An 18,643-nucleotide genomic window follows, 5' to 3' on the forward strand; every position below is an offset into this window, starting at 1 on the left:
CAAAGAGACAAGGGTCAAGAGCTTGCCTGGAGCCAAGTGTTAGAAATGCATCAGGGACCCACTCAGGAGCTGGTGGGGTGGCTCCATGATAAAGCATAAGGATCAGAGTTCAGATCCCCCCGAACCCACTGAAAATCTGGGCAGGTATGGTGGCCACCCAGCACTCAGCATGAAGAAACAGGAGATCTAGCTAGCCTGTGCAAGCCAGCTAACTAGGCTAGCTGGAGCTGATGAGTCCTGGGTTCATGGAGAGACAGTCTCTATAGAACAAGCGGAAGTGACCAGTGAAGATACCTGACATCCATTTTGGACCTCCACACACAAGCGTACACATGTAGAGCCACATACACATGCACACATGCATACCGCATACACACACAAGGGGTGCCAACAAGGCATTTTTATTATTATCTTCTTCTTTCTGAGGTAAGGTCTCGTGTGTCCCAGGCTGGTGCGGAACTCACTATGAAGCTGAGGATGACCCTGAACTCCTAACCTTTCCACTTTCACCTCTCCGATGCTATATTTACAGGCATGAGTCAACACCCACCAAGTCCAATTTTGATTTTTTTTATTAAATCACATTAACTATTAGTGTGGGGGATGTCACACCCATACTATGACAGAGGACAACTTTTGGGAAGCTGGTTCTCTCTTTCCACCATGGGTTCCGGAGACAAAACTCAGGTATTACCACACAGCACACCAAACCACTCTCCACCCCATTTGAGATCAGGTCTGTCTGTGCCGTCCGAGCTAACCTCAAACCCATGATCCTTCTGCCCCTGTGCCTGACCTTACTTTATTTTATTTTTGAGATGGAGTCTTGCTATGCTGTCCTTGCCATTCTCAAACCGCTGGAGTCAGTCTAAGGAGTAGCTGGGATTCATCCAGGGCCTGGGAAGTCCGTCACCCCACACAGCATGAACGAAGCCCTCACTGTATACTATCAGCTGAGTCTAGGATAGGGCAGTGAACAGGAGAGTTCTGTCCTACATCTAGGAACACAATCCCACAAGGAGGAGGTGACACACAGGGAGGAAGGTCTAAATGACTTAGAGCCAGCAGCAGGGCAGGGTGCTGCCTTGACTCCCACAGTGGAGGATTCCTATGGTAAAGGACTGAATAGGGAACGGGACTGAGGAAGCCTGGGCCCCTGACCTCACTCAGTGTCCCTGGCTCCAGCGCGGTGCTGACTCAAAGGAGAGGTCAGAACTGCTGTTTCTCCAAACCTGTTCCATCTCCCCAGGTGACTTTCAGACCCTGCCTGATGCTCTCCCGTTGTGGATACTGGCCTGTTTGGAGTTTCCTTGTCTTAGCTCCACCCACTTTCCTGGAGTCCAGCTCACCCATTACTCCTGCTGGGGCGTGTTCTAATGTCACTCTGAGTAACCCCAGGGACCAGGGTGACCTCACCTGCTCTTGATTCAGATTGAGTCACCTTACTTCCTACTCTGGCATCTGGGGGACTGGCAGGTCTCCTCCATGACTCCCTGTTGAACCAGCTCTATGTCATGCAGGGGAAATGGTGGAGTCTTGGAAGGGAACCTCTATCCCTCAGATTAATTCACCCTGACAGCTTAGTAATGATCCTAACTCCCTCCATTTCTAGTAGAAAAAAGAGCCTGACCTGGGGAAGGCAGCAGGTCCTCAGCCATAGTTCCACAGACTTCACAACTCTCCCTTTTTCTTCACTTCCCACAGGAGAAATCTGACCTTAAAGAAAAGATTTTGTTTTTGTTTTTGTTTGTTAGTTGTTGTTTTTGTCTTGGTTTGTTTGTTTGTTTGTTTGTTTGAGACAGGGTTTCTCTGTGTTGCTTTGGAGTCTGTTCTGGAACTTGATCTGTAGACCAGGTTGGGCTTCAAACTCACAGAGATCCACCTGCCTCTGCCTCCCAAAGGTTGGGGTTAAATGTTTGTGCCACCACCGCCCGGCTTAAAAATAATTTACTTATCTTTATTTTATGTACATTGGTGTTTGGCTGCATGTAAGTCTGCGTGAGATCTTAGAGTTACAGACCGTTGATAGCTGCCATGGGAGTGGTGGGAATTGAACCTGGGTCCTCTGGTAGAGCAGTCAATACTCTTAACCACTGAACCATCACTCCAGCCCCAAAGAGAGAATTTTTTTTTAAGTGCTGAGAATCCAACCTAAGATCTCCTGTATGAAAAGCAAGCCCCCCTACTGACTTGTACCCACCACTCCAACTTGGCTTCTTCAAGGACATGTGACAAGAAGTTGTCAAAGGTGGGACTGGAGCCTGGGGATCCTAACTTTGAAATTATGAGTATTGCACACCTAATCTCCTGGGTCAGGAGGTAGAGAGGGAAAACTCCCTGCCTACAGAGCCCAAACCCGTTCAGACCCCCGTTCCTTTGCTTTGCGCTGGCCCTGGACAGGACAGGCAGTTCAGAGCAGTAACTCCTTGTTCTACACAAGAGGCTCAGGGTTGTCATTTCCTTATTAGACAGATGGGACCTAAGTTGTGGGGAAACCCAGCAGGCTTCCCCAGATAAGGACCTGACCTGCGCTGTCCCAAGGGATTGCGGGATTCTGTTTCTTCAGAAACCCTTCCTTTCACAACTGGTCGCTGCTCTGCTGGGGTCCCCCACACGCACAGCAGCACGCACACACGCACGCACGCGCGCGCGAGCACACACACACACACCAGGGGTCCCTCCCTCTTCCTGCTTGCCAGCCTCCATCTCCCACTCCTCAGCCCTTTTCACTGGGTAAGACTGCAGTCCTATGGTAGCCATCCCCCCACCCCCACAGTCACGGAGCGCTTGATACGAGAGTCAGCTGAGACTCTGAATTTTACATTTAATCTAGTTTAATTCGATTTCCATGTAATTTATGCTATGCAGCCAGGCGTGGTGGCACATGCCTTTGGCTTCAGCCTCAGGACTCACTCAGGAGGTTGGGGTGGGAGGGTTGCTATAATTTCTTGGTCTGCCTAGTGAATTCCAAGCCAGCCAGGGCTGCATTAGGAGACTCCTTCTCAAAAAATGAACAAACAAAAATTGATGTACAGTTTGATTGTTGGGAACCTTTTGTTATATTTAGGCCCACTTGGGCATACTTAACTTTTTCCCCTCTTTGCTTCTGTTTTTTGACTTAGTTTTATTTATGTGTATATGTATGTTGGTGTGTCTGCCCTGTGAGTCCAGTGCCCTCAGAGGCCAGAAGAGGGCATTGGATCCCTTTAGGGCTAGTTACTAGTGGCTATGGTTATGAACCCCCAACTCCTCAATGTGGGTGTTGGGAACTGAACTCTGGAAAAGCAGCACATGCTCTTAACTGCTGAGCCACCTTTTCAGACCCCTCATTTTTCTGTTTCTGTTTGTTTGAGACAAAGTCTCATGTAGCCCAGGCTGGTCTCAAACTTATGTTCCCTTTGTCTCTACCTGCCGAGGGCTAGGATGACGGGGATCTGCCAGCACTCCCAGCTCTTGAATCTATTTTTAAAACTGGGTTGGTTTTTTTTTTTTTTTTCTGTTTGTTTCTTGTTGTTTGGTTTAGTGTTTTGGTTTTCTGAGACAGGGTTTCTTTGTGTATCCCTGGCTGTCCTGGAACTCACTCTGTAGCCAGACTGGCCTTGAACTCACAGAGATCCACCTGCCTCTACCTCTCAAAAGCTGGGATTAAAGGCATGCACCACCACCACCAAGCGAGCTTTCTTTTATTAAGCATATTTATTTATTTATTAAACTTTTTTATTGACCCATGGTGACATGATACTAGTTTATATGCCAAATTAAGTGAACTATATCATTAAAGTGCAGTTGGACATTTTTAGGAGCTGACAACTAGCACCCAAATAAAGACATGGAGACTTACTATTAATTATGAATGTCATGTCTTAGTTTATCCCACAAGCTCTTTTAAATTAATTTAACCTGTTTTTATTCATCTTTGCTTTGCCTTGGGGCTTTTTACATTTTTTTTTTCATTATGTATGCCCTACTGTTTGTGACTGGCTGGCTGCCACCTTCCTCTCCCCCAAGTCTCCCTGTAGTCTTTTGTTCTTTCTCCCTGAGCCTAGATTCCCCCTCTGACTTATTCTCCCTGCCCAGAAGCTCCACCTATTCCTCCTCCCTCGATATTGCTGTTCAGGTTTTTGTTAGCCCAAATCAGGTGTCTTAGGTAGGCAAGGTAAAACAGCAACACATCTTTGCATAATTGAACAACACATCTTTGCACCATTAAACAAATATTCCACAACATTAAAGTTAATTTTATCCGAGGCAGGTATGATGGCTCATACCTACCTATAACTGCAGCACCTTGGAGGGAGAGGAAGGAGGAATCACCAAAAATTTGGGCAACAGAGCGAGACCCTATATCAAGCAAACAAATTAACTTCACTTGATTCTACACTTTAACGTGGAAAAAAAATTCAACAATGTATATGGCTTGCATCTTATTTTGATTAGAAACAGCCGGATAGAATGGCTCAGAGGTAAAGAGCGCCGACTGCTCTGCCTGAGGTTTCAAGTTCAATTCTCGTCCGTGGTATTGATGACGTAAGTGCGTTATATTTTGATGGGATGGCAACGGCCTGAAAAGTGAGCATTTGGGCTCAGATCCTGGCTCTGTGCCCTTTAGTTCTGCAGCCAGCCTGATGGCGGGGCTACTCAGAGGTACAGGTGAGAGGTTTTTAAAGCCTCCAGTGTGGTGCCTGGCGTGCAGTCACAGCTCAGGACAAAATGCTGTCGTTGTACCAGGACACTTCTAAAGTGCAGTTTGATGGAGCTCGGCAGCATCTCTCCAGCTTACCCATTGAAGGCGCCCTGGAGATTTGGTGGAGTACAAGCTTAATAATGTCTCAATTCTCAGGATACTCCCACTCTCCAGTGGGAAGGAGAGCCACTGCTAAAAAAAGAGAAAAAAAAAAAAAACCAGGCTAATTCAGTTGGAGAGAAAGAGAAACGTGGTGGCTTTAGCTGGGATGGCAGGGGTGAAGAGGGGGTGGTGGGGACGCTCTCCAGGGGACAGAGGACTGTTGAGCTCCACCTGATGGTTCAGGAGCCAGCCAGGTGCCACTCTGAGGAAGAAGTGTGCAGGTAGCAGGAACAGCTGGTGTAGAGGCTACACAGTCAGCCCCTGCACTGGCTGCATGTCCTCCACAGCCCACCGTCCACTTGTCCACTTCATCGTAATCCTTTTTTGCGTCCAGTACTACTGGCCACTGTAGGGTCCCCACATTCATGGAAACCTTGTCAAACGGCTCCCTGCTATTCCCCCTCTTAACCATTCTGTACTTCCAGCTGCCCCCCTGACCTCTCCCCTCCTTCCCTTCCTGCTCCTCTTCTAGGTTTCCCGATGCTTGCTATCCCTTTTGCTCTCTAGCTGGGATTCCTCTAGAAGAGTGAATATTTTGCTCTACATCATCCAGGCACCCACCCCTCCCCCATTCCTTTTTCTCTTTCTAGGTCAGTCCTGCCTCTTCAGCAAGCTCGCCCCTCTCCTCCACCCGTGCCAGTGCTGGGTACTAAGCCTTGCCACCGCTAGACTCTGGGGACTCTCAGAGGCATGTCTGCCTAGGCAGAGTGGAAAATCCCTCCTTGGGGAAAGGGCTGTGGAAATTTCTTCTTCAGGAACTCTTTTCCGACTTGGACTCCCCTCAAAAACCAATTAAGCATTTGCCCAGTGACCTGTAAGGTGGCCAGGGCTCTTCCTCTCCACCTCCAGCCCAGACTGGGATCCAGGGAGGGTGACTAGAAGGGACTGAGGGTGGGAGTGATGGGACGGATGGACAGCCAGTGCAGCCAGCAGTCCACCCTTGTCTCAGAGTCACTTTGAGATGTCATCCATCCTCTGCATTCGGAGGTGACGAAACAAGGGGCAGTGATGAAATCAGACAAACCACAGGGCGTTTCTCTGCGGGTCCAGGCTCCTGTTGTGTTTCTTGGGTTTCCTCGCCTGTGGAATGGAGATAACAGTTGCAATAGCAACCATGGAGGGCTGACGATTTGATTGGACTATAAAGTGGCTGGTGAATATGAGTGATCTAGGCTCTGCAACCTGAGCTTGCTTCCTCACTCCCCGGCTGGCAGAAGGCCCAGTTCCCAATCGCTGTTCTCCATGGGGCCTGTCCCCCAGCTCACTGTCGACGGTGTCCCTAACATGCCCCTTACTGTAATTGTTTTGAAACGTGTGCTGCCCAGGCTGACCTCAGACCCCTGCTCAACCTTCGGAGTAGCTGCCATTTTGCTGTTAGTTCTGTTTTAGACAGGGTCACTCTGTGTAGCCCTGGCAGGACAAGAGCTCACTCTGGAGGCCAGGCTGCTCTTGAACTCAGAGATCTGCTTGCTTCTGCCTCCCCAGTGCCGGGATGAGAGGTGTGTGTCACAATGCCCCGTGGCTGAATTAAAATTTTTAAAAGATTTATTATTTTTATTTATGTGTATACATGTGTGCTTCTGTGAACTAATGTGTAGCTCGTATGTGCAGATGCCCTTAGAGGGGAAAAGAAAGCCTCAAACCCTTTGGAACTGGAGTTAGAGGAACAGCCATAAACTGACTGATGTGGGGGTTAGGAACCAAACTTGGCTCCTCTGCAAAAACAATAAGCTTTCTTTTTTAATTTTTCTTGGTTTTTTTTTTTTTTTTTTGACAGGGTTTCTCTCCGTGTAGTCCTGGCTGTCCTGGAACTTGCTCTGTAGACCAGGCTGGCCTCAAACTCACACAGATCCTTCTGCCTCTGTCTCCCAAATGCTGGAATTAAAGGTGTGCGCCACCACCGCCCGGTTCAGTAAGTGCTCTTAACTACTGAACCTTTATTCCAAATGATAAATGTTTTGGCAAACAGAATCTCACTGTATAGTACTGGCCTGGTACTCCCAGGGTACTAGGAGTATAGTCTAGGGCAGTCTTGAACTCTGTCCTTGCCTGCCAAGTAATAGGATTATAGTCAGGTACCATGAGGCCTTGCTGGGCCTTTTGTTTGTCTGTAGTTGTTTGTTTTGTCTGAGGCAAGGTCTTACAGCATCCTAGGCTTTGTAGCCCAGGATGGCTTCCTTGAAATTCTGGTTCTACCACTCTGTCCTGAGTGCTGAAATTAAGTTAATATACTTTTAAAAAAGGTCTAATTTTATTATTTTTAAAATCATATGTGGGGGGCTGGAGAGATGGCTCAGAGGTTAAGAGCATTGCCTGACCTTCCAAAGGTCCTGAGTTCAATTCCCGGCAACCACATGGTGGCTCACAACCATCTGTAATAAGGTCTGGTGCCCTTTTCTGGCCTGCAGACATACACACAGACAGAATATTGTATACATAATAAGTAAATAAATATTTTTAAAAAATAAAATAAAATCATGTGTGTGCCTCAGTGTGGACATGTGCAGAAGTGCGGGTGCTTGAGGAAGTCAAAGTCTCAGGATCACCCTGTAGCTGCTGTAGTTGGAGTTATTGCTGTCCTATATAGTCATGAGCTATGAGTTATAGTTATGAGCTGCCCTATGTGGGTGCTGGGAACTGAACTTGTGTCTTCCTCAAAAGCTGCACATATTACTAACCTCCGAGCCTTCTCTCCAGCCTCGGTTTAAAGACTTTTAATCACTCCACACTTTCAGAACACTTTTTTCTTAGGCACTTCGGCAAAGAGAGACAGTGGGTACCATTTTGTCCTCTTGTGCCCTACCCGTCATTTTGCTTGTGACTGTGTGTGTGTGTGTGTGTGTGTGTGTGTGTGTGTGTGTGTGTGTGAAAGAGATGGTGTGGGGAGCAGGGATGAAGTTTATGACACCAGCTCTTAAAGGTTCCTGCTCCCTCTGTCTTTCTCATGGAGTTCCTCACAGATCCGTTCAGTTGTTCACAGCTGAGTAAGTGAGCGCTGTCAAGAAACAGCCCTTCCTCGGTGGTGGCGCACGCCTTTAATCCCAGCACTCAGGAGGCAGAGGCAGGCGGATCTCTGTGAGTTCGAGACCAGCCTGGTCTACAAGAGCTAGCTCCAGGACAGGCTCTAAAGCTGCAGAGAAACCCTGTCTCGAAAAAACAACAACAAAAAAAAGAAACAGCCCTTCCTGCAGCCTCCATCTTCACAGCCACTGCCATGTGGCCACAGGCTGCCCCAGATGCCTTCACGAGCTGCCCTGACAGGCACGGAGATGGAGAGTCCTCATCTGGTCCCCAGGATAGAGTGGCTGAGCATCCTGCTGTCTAATACATGACTCCTTCATAAAAACCCTCATTTGGGGATGATTGCATGTCTTCTAATAACCTATTGTGTCGTTCTTATGTCTATGCCAATGTTTTCTTGGTTTTCCCCTGGATCCTCCGCAGTACTGGCCACCTCCAGTGGTGCGGACCAGACGCAACTTATCTAAGGTCACCTGAGCTGGAAGGCCTGGATAGTGTGGGGTACATGGAAAACTTGGGAGACCAGAGACCACTTTTCCTAGGAAAGCCCTAAACATATGCCTCCTTGAGCCACTTTAGACCTCAGTATTTCCTTCCAAACCACAAGGTAAAATGAAAGTTACATGCCTAACTCAAGACAAGGCTGTTTGAGTAGGTGCCCCCAAAATGATATTTTCTATGAGAACCTCTTAAGGTTAGGTTGAGGACTAAAGCTCAATGATCAAGCATATGCTTAGCATGTGTGAGATCATGGGCTCAATCCCCAGTATGGTAGTTTGCGTGAGAATGGCCTCCATAGGCTCATGTGTTTGAATACTTGGTTCCCCTCTTAGCAGAACTGTTTAGGAAGGATTAGGAGGTGTGGCCTTGTTAGAAGAGGTGCGTCACTAGGAGTGGGCTTTGAGGTCTCAAAAGCCCACACTATTCCCAGTTATCCCTCTCTCTCTGCCTTGTGCTTGTGTCTCAGGATATAAACTCTCAGTTACTGGCTTCAATGCCATGCCTGTTTGCCAGCTGCCATATTCCCCGCTATGATGGTCATGGACCATCATGCAGCTGTGAGTCTCAAATCAAATGTTTTCTTACTTGCCTTGGTCATGGTGTCTTATCATAGCAATAAACAAGTAAATAAGACACCCAACACCAATAGACCACAAGAGCCAACACAGTATTACTATTCTTCTTCTTCTTCTTCTTCTTCTTCTTCTTCTTCTTCTTCTTCTTCTTCTTCTTCTTCTTCTTCTTCTTCTTCTTCTTCCTCTTCTCCTCCTTCTCCTCCTTCTCCTTCTCATTATTATTATTATTATTATTATTATTATTATTATTATATTTTTTGTTTTTCAAGGCAGGATTTCGCTGTGCAGCCCTGACTGTCCTGGAATTCAATCTGTAGACCTGGCTGTCCTCAAACTCAGAGATCTGCCTACTTCTGTCTTTGAGTGCTGGAATTAAAGGCATGGGCCACCACTACTCAGCTTCAAACACAGTATTATTTAAGACTGTTTTGAAAATACTGACATTTGGAAAGATGTCGGAGGAAAGCAAAAGCAGAAGAGAAGAGAGCCAAGGAGTTCTTGGGAAAGGACACTTGCTCTATAGTCAGCCCCAGCACTGCTCAAACCCAGAACTGGACTTTCCTCTGCTCATGGTGGACCCCAGTGATGTCCTCTTTAGAGTTATTTCCCAATAGTGTCACTTCACAGATCACAATGATCAAGAGATTTGTTCTAGTTTATCTGCTACAAAAGGTCTGAGTCAGGATCTGAACCCAGATCTCATCAATTCTTAGCCACAAAGGACAAGACCTCCTCCAAGACCCCAAGCTTTTAAGGGGCTGGAATTAGGCTGGGCTAGCAGGGCAATTGTCTAGCATGTGTAAGGCACTGGGTTCAATCCCTAGCACAAAAGACTTGAGTCTGTACTATTTCCCTAAGCTGGCTAGTAGACATACTGAACAACATGTGTTTCTCCCCTTTCTCCTCACAAGGATGAGGCTGGGAGGATCTAGTGTTCCTTGAGCCTAGGGAAGCGGGTGGCTGCAGACTCTGACACTATACACCGGAGGAACCTAAGAGCAACCTACAGGGCTGGGACATAGAACAAGCAGATACAATGACATCTACGACTGCCAAGATTTCTACATGGTCATTGTGAGAGGTGGGGGTGGAGGAGGCAGAGGAGAGTCTGGGAAGGGCCGTAGTTCTCTCTGGGTTTTAAAGGAAAAGCAGAGGGGCCACATCCCTGGCAGAAGCCACTAGAAAGATCAGAGCCTGGGGTTTTAGAAGAAGGCATCTTGGTGACACTGGTTCCAGGGAACCAGCCCTTCATCGCACCTCCATTTGGACCAGCTTCAGAGAGGAAGGGCCTACTGAACCATCTCACTTAGGTCTGGAGATCCCAAGTCAGGGGAGGGGCTGGCCACAGTTTTTCTTGCTCCTGCTTGGGGACCAGGAACACAGAAGAGCAAGCTATGGCTCAGTCTCAGTTTCTCGAACAGTGCCTGTCAGTTTAAGAGGGGGTGCTGGGCTGCACCCTCAGGCTGAGCATGGGTCAGCCTTTGTCCATTCTCCATGTGTAAGATATTCCAGAACACCCCTGCCCCCTATCCACCTCTCCCAGGGCAGCTAACAAGAGGGGCACTAAGATGGGCAAGGGCTTTCCTGAAAGCTGTGCAACATTTTCTTTGTTATCTTTTGTCCTCTCTCTCTCTCTCTCTCTCTCTCTCTCTCTCTCTCTCTCTCTCCTCTCTCTCCTCTCTCTCTCCTTCTCCCCCTCTCTTTCCTTGCTTTATTTTATTTTAGAGAAGTAGAATCTATGTTGCTAAAGCTGCTCTCAAACTCATTATGTAGCCCAGGCAAGTCTAGAACTCACTACATGGATCAGAAAGGCCTTGAATTCATGCCAATCCTCCTGCCTTTGCCTCCCAAGTGCTGGGATTCCAGGTGTACACTTATAACCCAGGTTCATTCATTTCTGGGAATTAGCCCTGCAGGATCTATGAAAGAGATGGGGGTCTCCTTGGCTACCCCAAAAGGTCAGGTCCTGGATGGAATCCCTGAGGAAAACACAGGTTTTAGTCTGTTCCTTCAACTGGCTGGAGGGATCCAGTTTTTCTTTGTGGTTTGTGGGAAGAGCTGGAGATCCAATCTAGGGCCTTTTACATGCTGGGCCAGCTCTCCACACTGAGCTACATGGCCAGCCTGAGGGGTCTATTTTAACTTAACTCTCTGTATGGATTTAACATCACAAGCTGCTTTCCAGTCTTGGGCCTTTCAAGCCTGTCTGTGTTCAGGAAGAGGAACAAAGAAAGCGATAAAGTTCCAAAAAGCCAATTGGTGTGGGTGGACCCTGGAGTCCAGAAGTGAGAAAGGCCTTGGTTTTCTTGGCCCAAGGCCAACATTTCTGATAAGGAACTCAAATCCAGCCCATTGTCTGATTGGGCAAGAAAGTCAGGGGTCACCCTAGTCATCCTCAGCCATTGTGTGTTGGAGATTCCACTCCTGAGCTTAGGTTCCACGTCTGGTGAGAGCTTTAAGCTGAACTGTCCTTTTGAAACTTATCTCAGCCTTTTTATTCCCAGAGAGAGTCATACTCCAGTCCGTGCACCAGGCCAGCCTAGACTTTCCTCTTAGTTAAGAGCCCTAGACTAGGGAGGCTGAGACTCCGCCTTCTTCTGGAGAGCCAGGTAACCCTCCTTAGGCAGACTCTGCCTTCCAGGGAGGTCTGACTCATCCCTCACTCTCGGGTGCTTTCCAGCACATTCCCCTAGTTAGCCCCAGCCAGCGGAGCTGAGGGAGCCTGGGTTCTTGGCCCTAATGGCACAGTCCACAAACCTGTTACCAGCTTGGCAGGTAGCCCAGGAAGGGGTCAGGCACACACAGTGACCCCTAGAATCTGATGAAACTTGTCTTCACCAGCGCCACCCACCCCTTTCCTAGTTCATTCATGGTACTGATGAGACTCAAGTGTTTTAACAAACATGTTTATTAGAAAAGTAAAAATATTGCATAGGTCTTAATACTTGAACATCAAGTGTATTCATGAACTGTGAGTATCTTCATGTAAACAGTTCTAGATGGAAGACCCAGGCGGCACTCCTCTGGGGGAGGGGGTTCCAGCCCTCCCACCCCCCTTCAGCTCCATCCCCCTCACAGTTCAATCCTCCAGTCCATGGCAGGGGATAAGCTGGACAGAAGCTCCCAGGTGTTTTAATTTTTTTTTTCAAGTGTCAAAGATCCCAACCGATCCTCACACCCACCCTTCGTACTCTTACATTCATGCGTCTGTAAGATAGCTGCCTCAGACAGGTCAGTAGTGAAGCTCCCGTCCCCCCAAAACAAAAGCTACGAAATAAACGACAAACACACTTGGTCCTTTCAGACCACGCGATACACAGACTGTCTCCGTGTATCTCCGAGACCTCCCCCCCCCATCCCTCAGCACACACCCCCCGGCAGAGGCCAGCGCAGACCGGCTGCCCTTCTGGCTCTGTCACACTACCGCTGTTGTAACTGTCAGTAATAATAATAATTAAAAAAAAAAAAAGGTACATGCTACATACACATCCAGCCGGAAGCCTGTGTGGCCCCTAAGCCTTTGTTTCCATGCTACAGTACTAAGGGGTATGCGCCCCAACAGGGAGCCACCTGCACACTACCTAGAGACCTTCCTTGACACTTCCTTCTCCCACCTGGCCCTGCGCCCCTCAGGTGGCTATGGTCAGTTTTCTAACACAGGCGTTATAGTCCTTCAGTCCTTGCCTGCTGGTCTCCATCAGGAAAGTTTTCTGTCTCCGCACCGGGGGAGGGCAATGTGCCCCTCCCCCCAGGACGGAGTTCAACACTCTTCGATGAGCAGCTGTTCGGAGCTGTAGAGTTTCTTCTTGATGACTCTGAAGCCGGTGCTCAGCGTCAGGGACTGGCTGTAGCCAGGGACCAAGGAAGAGTTGGCGGAACTCAACAGGCCCTGGATCTTGGGCCAGAGGCGAGAGTCAAGGCGCAGCACCAGGGTCAACTGAAAGGTAGGCACCAGGCTGGGGTCGAGGGCCAGCTGAGCCACACTGTGGCAGCTCTTGCCTTGTTCCACACAGACGTCCAGCAGTGCCCCCCGCAGGCCGCACGGCTCGCTGTAAGCCAGGCGCAGGAGTTCCTTGCCCACCTGGCTCACCAGCTGGCTTGGCATCAGCAGGCGCGCAGGGCGCCGCGAGCCCAATCGCGCCTGGGACAGGCTCTCCTGCAGCAGCTGCATCAGGTTGGCACACAGATGCTCATCCTCCGGGTCGCTGAGCAGCTCAAAGTCGGGCAGGGACACCCCGTCCAGGTATGAGGAATCTGAAAGAGAGGACACAGGGAACGGTATTAGAGAGCGGCTTCCACAGGAACTGTACCGGCGGGGGAGGTGCAATTTTGCTAATAAAACAGCGTTCCTTCCCACTCCATGCCTCAGTTTCTCCGCCCCACATTCGTGCCTTCTAACCCCGGAGTTATCTGATTCGCGTGGTGGGATGGAAAGCCAAGGTGACAGGCTTTGATCTGATACAGCTCGGTTCCCACCTCCCGGGCCCCCTCGAGTCGTGTACCGCACCCGCTCACTGCTCACCTTCCTCCGGCCCGAAGCCACTGTTGCTGCTGTCCAGGGACTCACAGTCCGAGCTCTCCAGGCTCGCGCAGCGGTCAAGGCCCTCTTCTCGGGCCGCAGACCCCCAGGCGGAGCGCGGTGGCCGGTCAGTGGCTGGAGTTCCGGACGAAGACGAAGAGGAAGAGGACGACGAGAAACGATCCCAAAGGCTAGGCATGGTGAGGTCAGACGCCAGGACGCTGGCTGCTGAGCTTTGGGTAAGGGAACGCAGAAGACGCTGAAAGACAAGAGGGACAAGGATCTCGCGTCAGTGTCGGCGCTGCACAGGATTGAGGGCGCTGGGGCCCCAACAGCCGAGGTCGCCCCCCGACGAGATGTGCACACCCGGGAGGGATACTCACCTGCTAGCGCGGTCACAGCGAGGACTGTGGACAAGCGAGCCCTGTCTCTCGAAGGGTGAGCGAACTGATGCCAACCCCTGATCACAGCCCGGGCCTGTCCCTTCGAAAGCTCTCGCACCTCCCCCTGCCCGCTGCGATCCCTAGCACCAGCGAGCAGCAGCCTATAAGGCCTCTCGCGGAGAGGCCGCGCCCCCTTCAAGTCACAGCCCAATGGGGACCAGGGAGTGTGGCCCACCTCAGCCAATGGGCTCCGGGAGCACGTTCGCAACGTTCTCTCCTGCCTGGTGACAGCGGCCTGGCCCCGCCCCCACGGAGCCCCAGAACGAACCTCTCCGCCCTCCCCTTAGCCGCGGCCACACCCCCTTTCTGGAAGGGAATGGAGGCGGCTTTCAGCAGCTGCCAAGGTCCCTGAGGGCGCTCGCGGCAGGGGAGGATCAAGGAAAAGACTTGTTTATTATAGGGTCGCGTTGCTGGGGGGGGAGGGGGGGACAGCCCATGGCTGCCCTGGGATGAAGAGTTAGGGGACCTGAAGCAGCGATGAGCCGGGGAGACAGGTACTCCAGTGTCTAGCTCTCCAGTACTGGGCACACAAGTGGATGCTCGTGGGATCGTGGCGCGGCGGCAGACGTTATCCTGCTGTCCCGCGAGCATCAATCCCATGCTGTCTTTCCTGGCGACACGCGATGGACATTTGGTGATAGGTCCAAAGACAAGGCAACAGAGTCTTGCAGCCTCCTCGAACCCCACCAGTCTTCCTGTTACTCTATAGCCCCGGGGGATGGGTTTATGAGGAGTCAGTGCTCTCCCGTGCGAGGTTGTCCCTAAGCACAGGGTTTGGGAAGGGGTTAGAGTTCACGGACTCAGATTCCTAGCGCCTGATCCACGGCCAAAGAACAAGGACTCACATCAAGAAGACACATTGATCCACCCTAAGGGACCGGCCACTGCGGGGCCAATGCCTTCCTAGCCCGCTGCCGCAGAGCCCCTGGTGTCCGCCGGGTCCTAAAATCCCTCTTAGGCTTTGTTTTTTTTTTTTTTTTTTTTTTTTTTTTTTTTTTTTTTTTTTTTTTAAAGACACTGAGAGTTCAATGGAACCCGGGGCCGAGATCTTTGGAAAAGCCCAAGTGCAATAGCCATCAGGGGTTTCGTCATTCAAGCGAAGCAACAGGAAATCTAGGTTGGCAGCGACGCTCGAGGGCTACTAGTGAGTGCTTAGGGTGGGAGGAGATTCAGACGGACTTGACTCTTCTTTTTCTAGCTTTATCAGTGTAGGACACCGGGACCCTGATGGAAGAAAAAACCAGGCTTACATCAGACACTCTCTCCCGGAGGGCAGGAACCAAACCAGATCAGACAAGCGAGTATCGAATCGCTACAGGGCAGGTTTGCTTGTGACACTAGACACTTGCCAGGGAAGTCTGGCCACTGTCCTTTCCAGCCCCTCCTACCACTTACCAATTTTATCTTTTTGGCAGTCACACGGTCTGGAACTCACTATGTAAACCAGGCTGGCCTTGAACTCACAGAGAGTCTTTTGCCTTTGACTCCCGGGTGCTGGGATTAAAGGCATGAAACCCGCAGCATAGCTCCTACCACCGATATTTTAAAAATTAAAATTAAGAGCCTGAGTTTTAGAACAGCCAGGTCATGTAACTGCAAAAGGACCAGAATCTAAGGTCTGCCACATCCACTCTCATTTCACAGGTGAGAGAATCCCTCAGAACACATTAATGGACAATCTCCCTACGAGGGTGGGATGGGCTCAGGTTAGGAGACACAGTTAAAGACAGCTGCAGAATAAAGTATTGTGTTTGCCTCTGAGACTCCCAGGCCTAAGCGCAAGCTTTTTTTCCCTGACATTTAGATCTGCCACTTGCTAGGAGACATTGGATGGGGAGGTGAGATGAAATGCTTCCGCGGGAGAAGGTGACATCATCTGGTAATGCCTTTCACGGAGGGAGAGAGAGTTGGGGCCTGTGAGTAAATCTTCCCGCTGCCAGGGAGAAAGGAGAAAGAAATCAATGGACCAGCAGGGCACCCATTCCTCTACTAGGCTGAGCCCATTGGAGATAGGCTATGGACGCTTTTTTCTTCACCGTTTTTTTTTTTTTTTTTCCTATGCTGGGGATGAACCCAGTGATTCAGACATGCTAGGTGCAGCTCTGCCACCAGGCCACATCTCCATCTTCCCCTTCCCCCCTCCTCCCTCTCCTTTTACTTTTTTTTGATAAAAAAAAAGAAGTATTTCACAAAAATATGACATATTGCCCCAAGAAAAATAGTTTTTCTTTAAAATGAATATTAATAAACAAAAGAATCCCTGACCAGTTTGGAAAGGGGTTTATTTGAATTCACCCATTCATCCAACAGACAACCATCTTGGGTTCATGGGTTATGTAATCACTTTTTGGGTTTTGTTGGTTGTGTGTGTGTGTGTGTCTATCTTTTGAAGCAGGGTCTCATGTATCCAAGGCTGGCCTAGAACTTGATATGACCTCTTGAATTTCCCCAAGTGCTGGGATTACAGGCATGCATCATGAAGACTGGTTTGTGCTATAGAGGGGATCAGATGGAACCCAGTGTTCTGTCCATACTAGGCAAGCACTCTGACCAAGCCACATCCCAGTCTTGCTGTGAATAAAACACTGTCCCTCAAGTGGGAGAGGGTTGCCTTCACCAGCCCTGGGTAATTCTGCGGGGTTTGTTCTTGTTGCTTTGGTTTTCCAGGGGCTGGGATATTGGTTGAAAAAGTGGCAGCCCACACATGTGAAGCCCTGGGTTGCATCCTCACAAGGAAAAAAACCTACACAAATCAAGTGTGTGGTACACCTTGGGAAGTGGAAGCAGGAAGATCAGAAGTTCAAGTTCATACTAGGCTGCACAGAGAATTCATGACCTTCTCTCTCTTTTTTCTTTTTTGGTTTTTTTGAGATTCGGTTTCTTTGTGTAGCCTTGGCTGTCCTAGAACTAGCTCGGTAAACTGGGCTGACCTTAAACTCACAGAGACCCACCTGCCTCTGCCTCCCACGTGCTGAGAAGGTGAGGTGTGCACCACCTTCACCACACAAGACCTTGTCTTAAAAAGGGGGGGGGGGTGAGGGAATTTGGCCTGGAGTGATAACTGGATAACTCAGCTGTGAGGAGTACTTAACTGGCTTACAGAGGATCCCAGTTCTGACCCCAGCTCCCATACTGGGCAACTCACAACTACCCAGAACTCCAGCTCCAAGGTAATCTGATAATTTATACACATATTTTAAAATAATAAAAGTACATTTTAATTTTTTCCAAAAATGCATGTCTTTTTCCGGGTCAGAGGACAACACATGAGAACCGGTTCTCTTCTTCCTGCACTCTGTGTGTTCCAGAGACTGAACCCCAGTTCACGGGCTTGGCAGCAAGCATTTTTTGCCCATGGAGCCATCTCAATAGCCCCAAGAAATCCAGTCTTGGTTTTTGTTGGGGATTTTTTTCAGCATTTGGTTTTTGTTTTACACCATGGGTTGAACCCAGGGTTTCTCACACGTTAGGCGAGTGCTCTTGCATTGAACCATAAGACCAGTCAGAAGGCTTGTTTTTTAAAAAGTGATGAAAAGGGGCGGGAGAGATGGCTCAGCGGTTAAGAGCATTGCCTGCTCTTCCAAAGGTCCTGAGTTCAGTTCCCAGCAACCACATGGTGGCTCACAACCATCTGTAATGAGATTTGGTGTCCTCTTCTGGCCTGCAGACATACATGCAGACAGAATACTGAGAATACTGTATACATAATAAATAAACAAATCTTAAAAGAAAAAAAAAGTGATGAAAAAAAAAAAGACTAGGAACCTAGCCCTGATGATGTTTTTCAGACTGGGAGAGGGTGGATAAAGAGACTCCCCTACAAGGAGGCCTGACAGAGGCCTGTAATGGACACCTGCTTGATATGACAGGGGACAAGACCCATCATTACCTGTTCAGAGAACGTCTGAATCTAGAATGGGGCTTTTCTGACTATTAGCCCCTCTGGAGAACTGGGGTGACTTCTCCCTTCTGTGACAGGACAGTTCTATACGCTAGCTTCTGAATCAGGACCCATCAGAGGCCATAACTTTGCAATTACTATCCCCCTTCCCCCGCCCTCGCCTGGCTGTGGCTAGTTGGGCTTGCCTGGGCATGCTTCCCCTGCACCCCCAGCCCAACCCTTAGGTTTCTTCTTTCCTTTTGTCTTCCCAACTAAAAGCTTGAGGGCAGTGTTCTGCCCATCTTAATGCCCCTTATCCAGCACTACACTAGGCCCACAGGAGAATTCCAGGGTGTGCCCCCCCATGACTGAATGAATGTTTGGTTAGATGAAATGAAAAGACAGCATTCCCAGAATTACACGGATGTATAACGGGAATCCCAGGATCGGGCTGGGCGTGCAGAGGGGCTCTTCAGAGGACTTTCATGCCACCTTTCCAGCCCCTTTGCAGCTGAAGCTGGGCACAGGCAGAATAGTCCTGTTCCTCAGGTTGGGGATGGGAGCCCCACTCAAGGACAGCCTGGTTCTTCCACCAGGAGTGCATCATCCCTAGGCAACTGGCAACCAATCACCCAAAGGCGTAGAGCCGATCTAGGAAGTCTTGAAAAGCAGAGTTTTTCCTTTAAGTACCTCAAAATACTTGACAAGATTTTATTTATTTCTTTATGTCAGAGCAGGAATGGATCCCACGGCCTCACATATGCCCTTACCACTAACAGACACCTCCAAAGGAAGGCGTGTTTTAAAAGTCGGTGAGAGTCTTATCTAAAGTGAGCCGCTTCAAGCTGAACAAATAGC

The 18,643-nt window shown here is 49.4% G+C and overlaps 1 protein-coding gene across 1 annotated transcript; it reads right to left on the reverse strand.

Annotated features, from left to right (window-relative positions):
- Positions 1 to 11,833: 11,833 nt before the first annotated feature.
- On the reverse strand, positions 11,834 to 13,977 carry Ddit4 (DNA damage inducible transcript 4). The gene is made up of 3 exons (XM_038343197.2): positions 13,846 to 13,977; positions 13,466 to 13,721; positions 11,834 to 13,197 (listed from the first exon to the last, which is right to left on the reverse strand). The coding sequence occupies exons 2-3, from the start codon at positions 13,659 to 13,661 to the stop codon at positions 12,704 to 12,706; spliced, it is 690 nt and encodes a 229-aa protein (XP_038199125.1). The 5' UTR covers positions 13,662 to 13,721; positions 13,846 to 13,977; the 3' UTR covers positions 11,834 to 12,703.
- Between the last annotated feature and the right edge of the window lie 4,666 nt (positions 13,978 to 18,643).

This window comes from Arvicola amphibius, chromosome 9, assembly GCF_903992535.2.
Source record: "Arvicola amphibius chromosome 9, mArvAmp1.2, whole genome shotgun sequence".
Classification (NCBI taxonomy): Eukaryota; Metazoa; Chordata; class Mammalia; order Rodentia; family Cricetidae; genus Arvicola; species Arvicola amphibius.

Bases quoted from the DNA above. Each gene is read 5' to 3' on its own strand.
- Ddit4 (XM_038343197.2), bottom strand. From the start codon at position 13,661: ATGCCTAGCCTTTGGGATCGTTTCTCGTCGTCCTCTTCCTCTTCGTCT. The intron at 13,198-13,465 runs GTGAGCAGTGAG...CCTCTCTTTCAG, and splicing joins TGGCTTCGGGCCGGAGGAAG to ATTCCTCATACCTGGACGGG.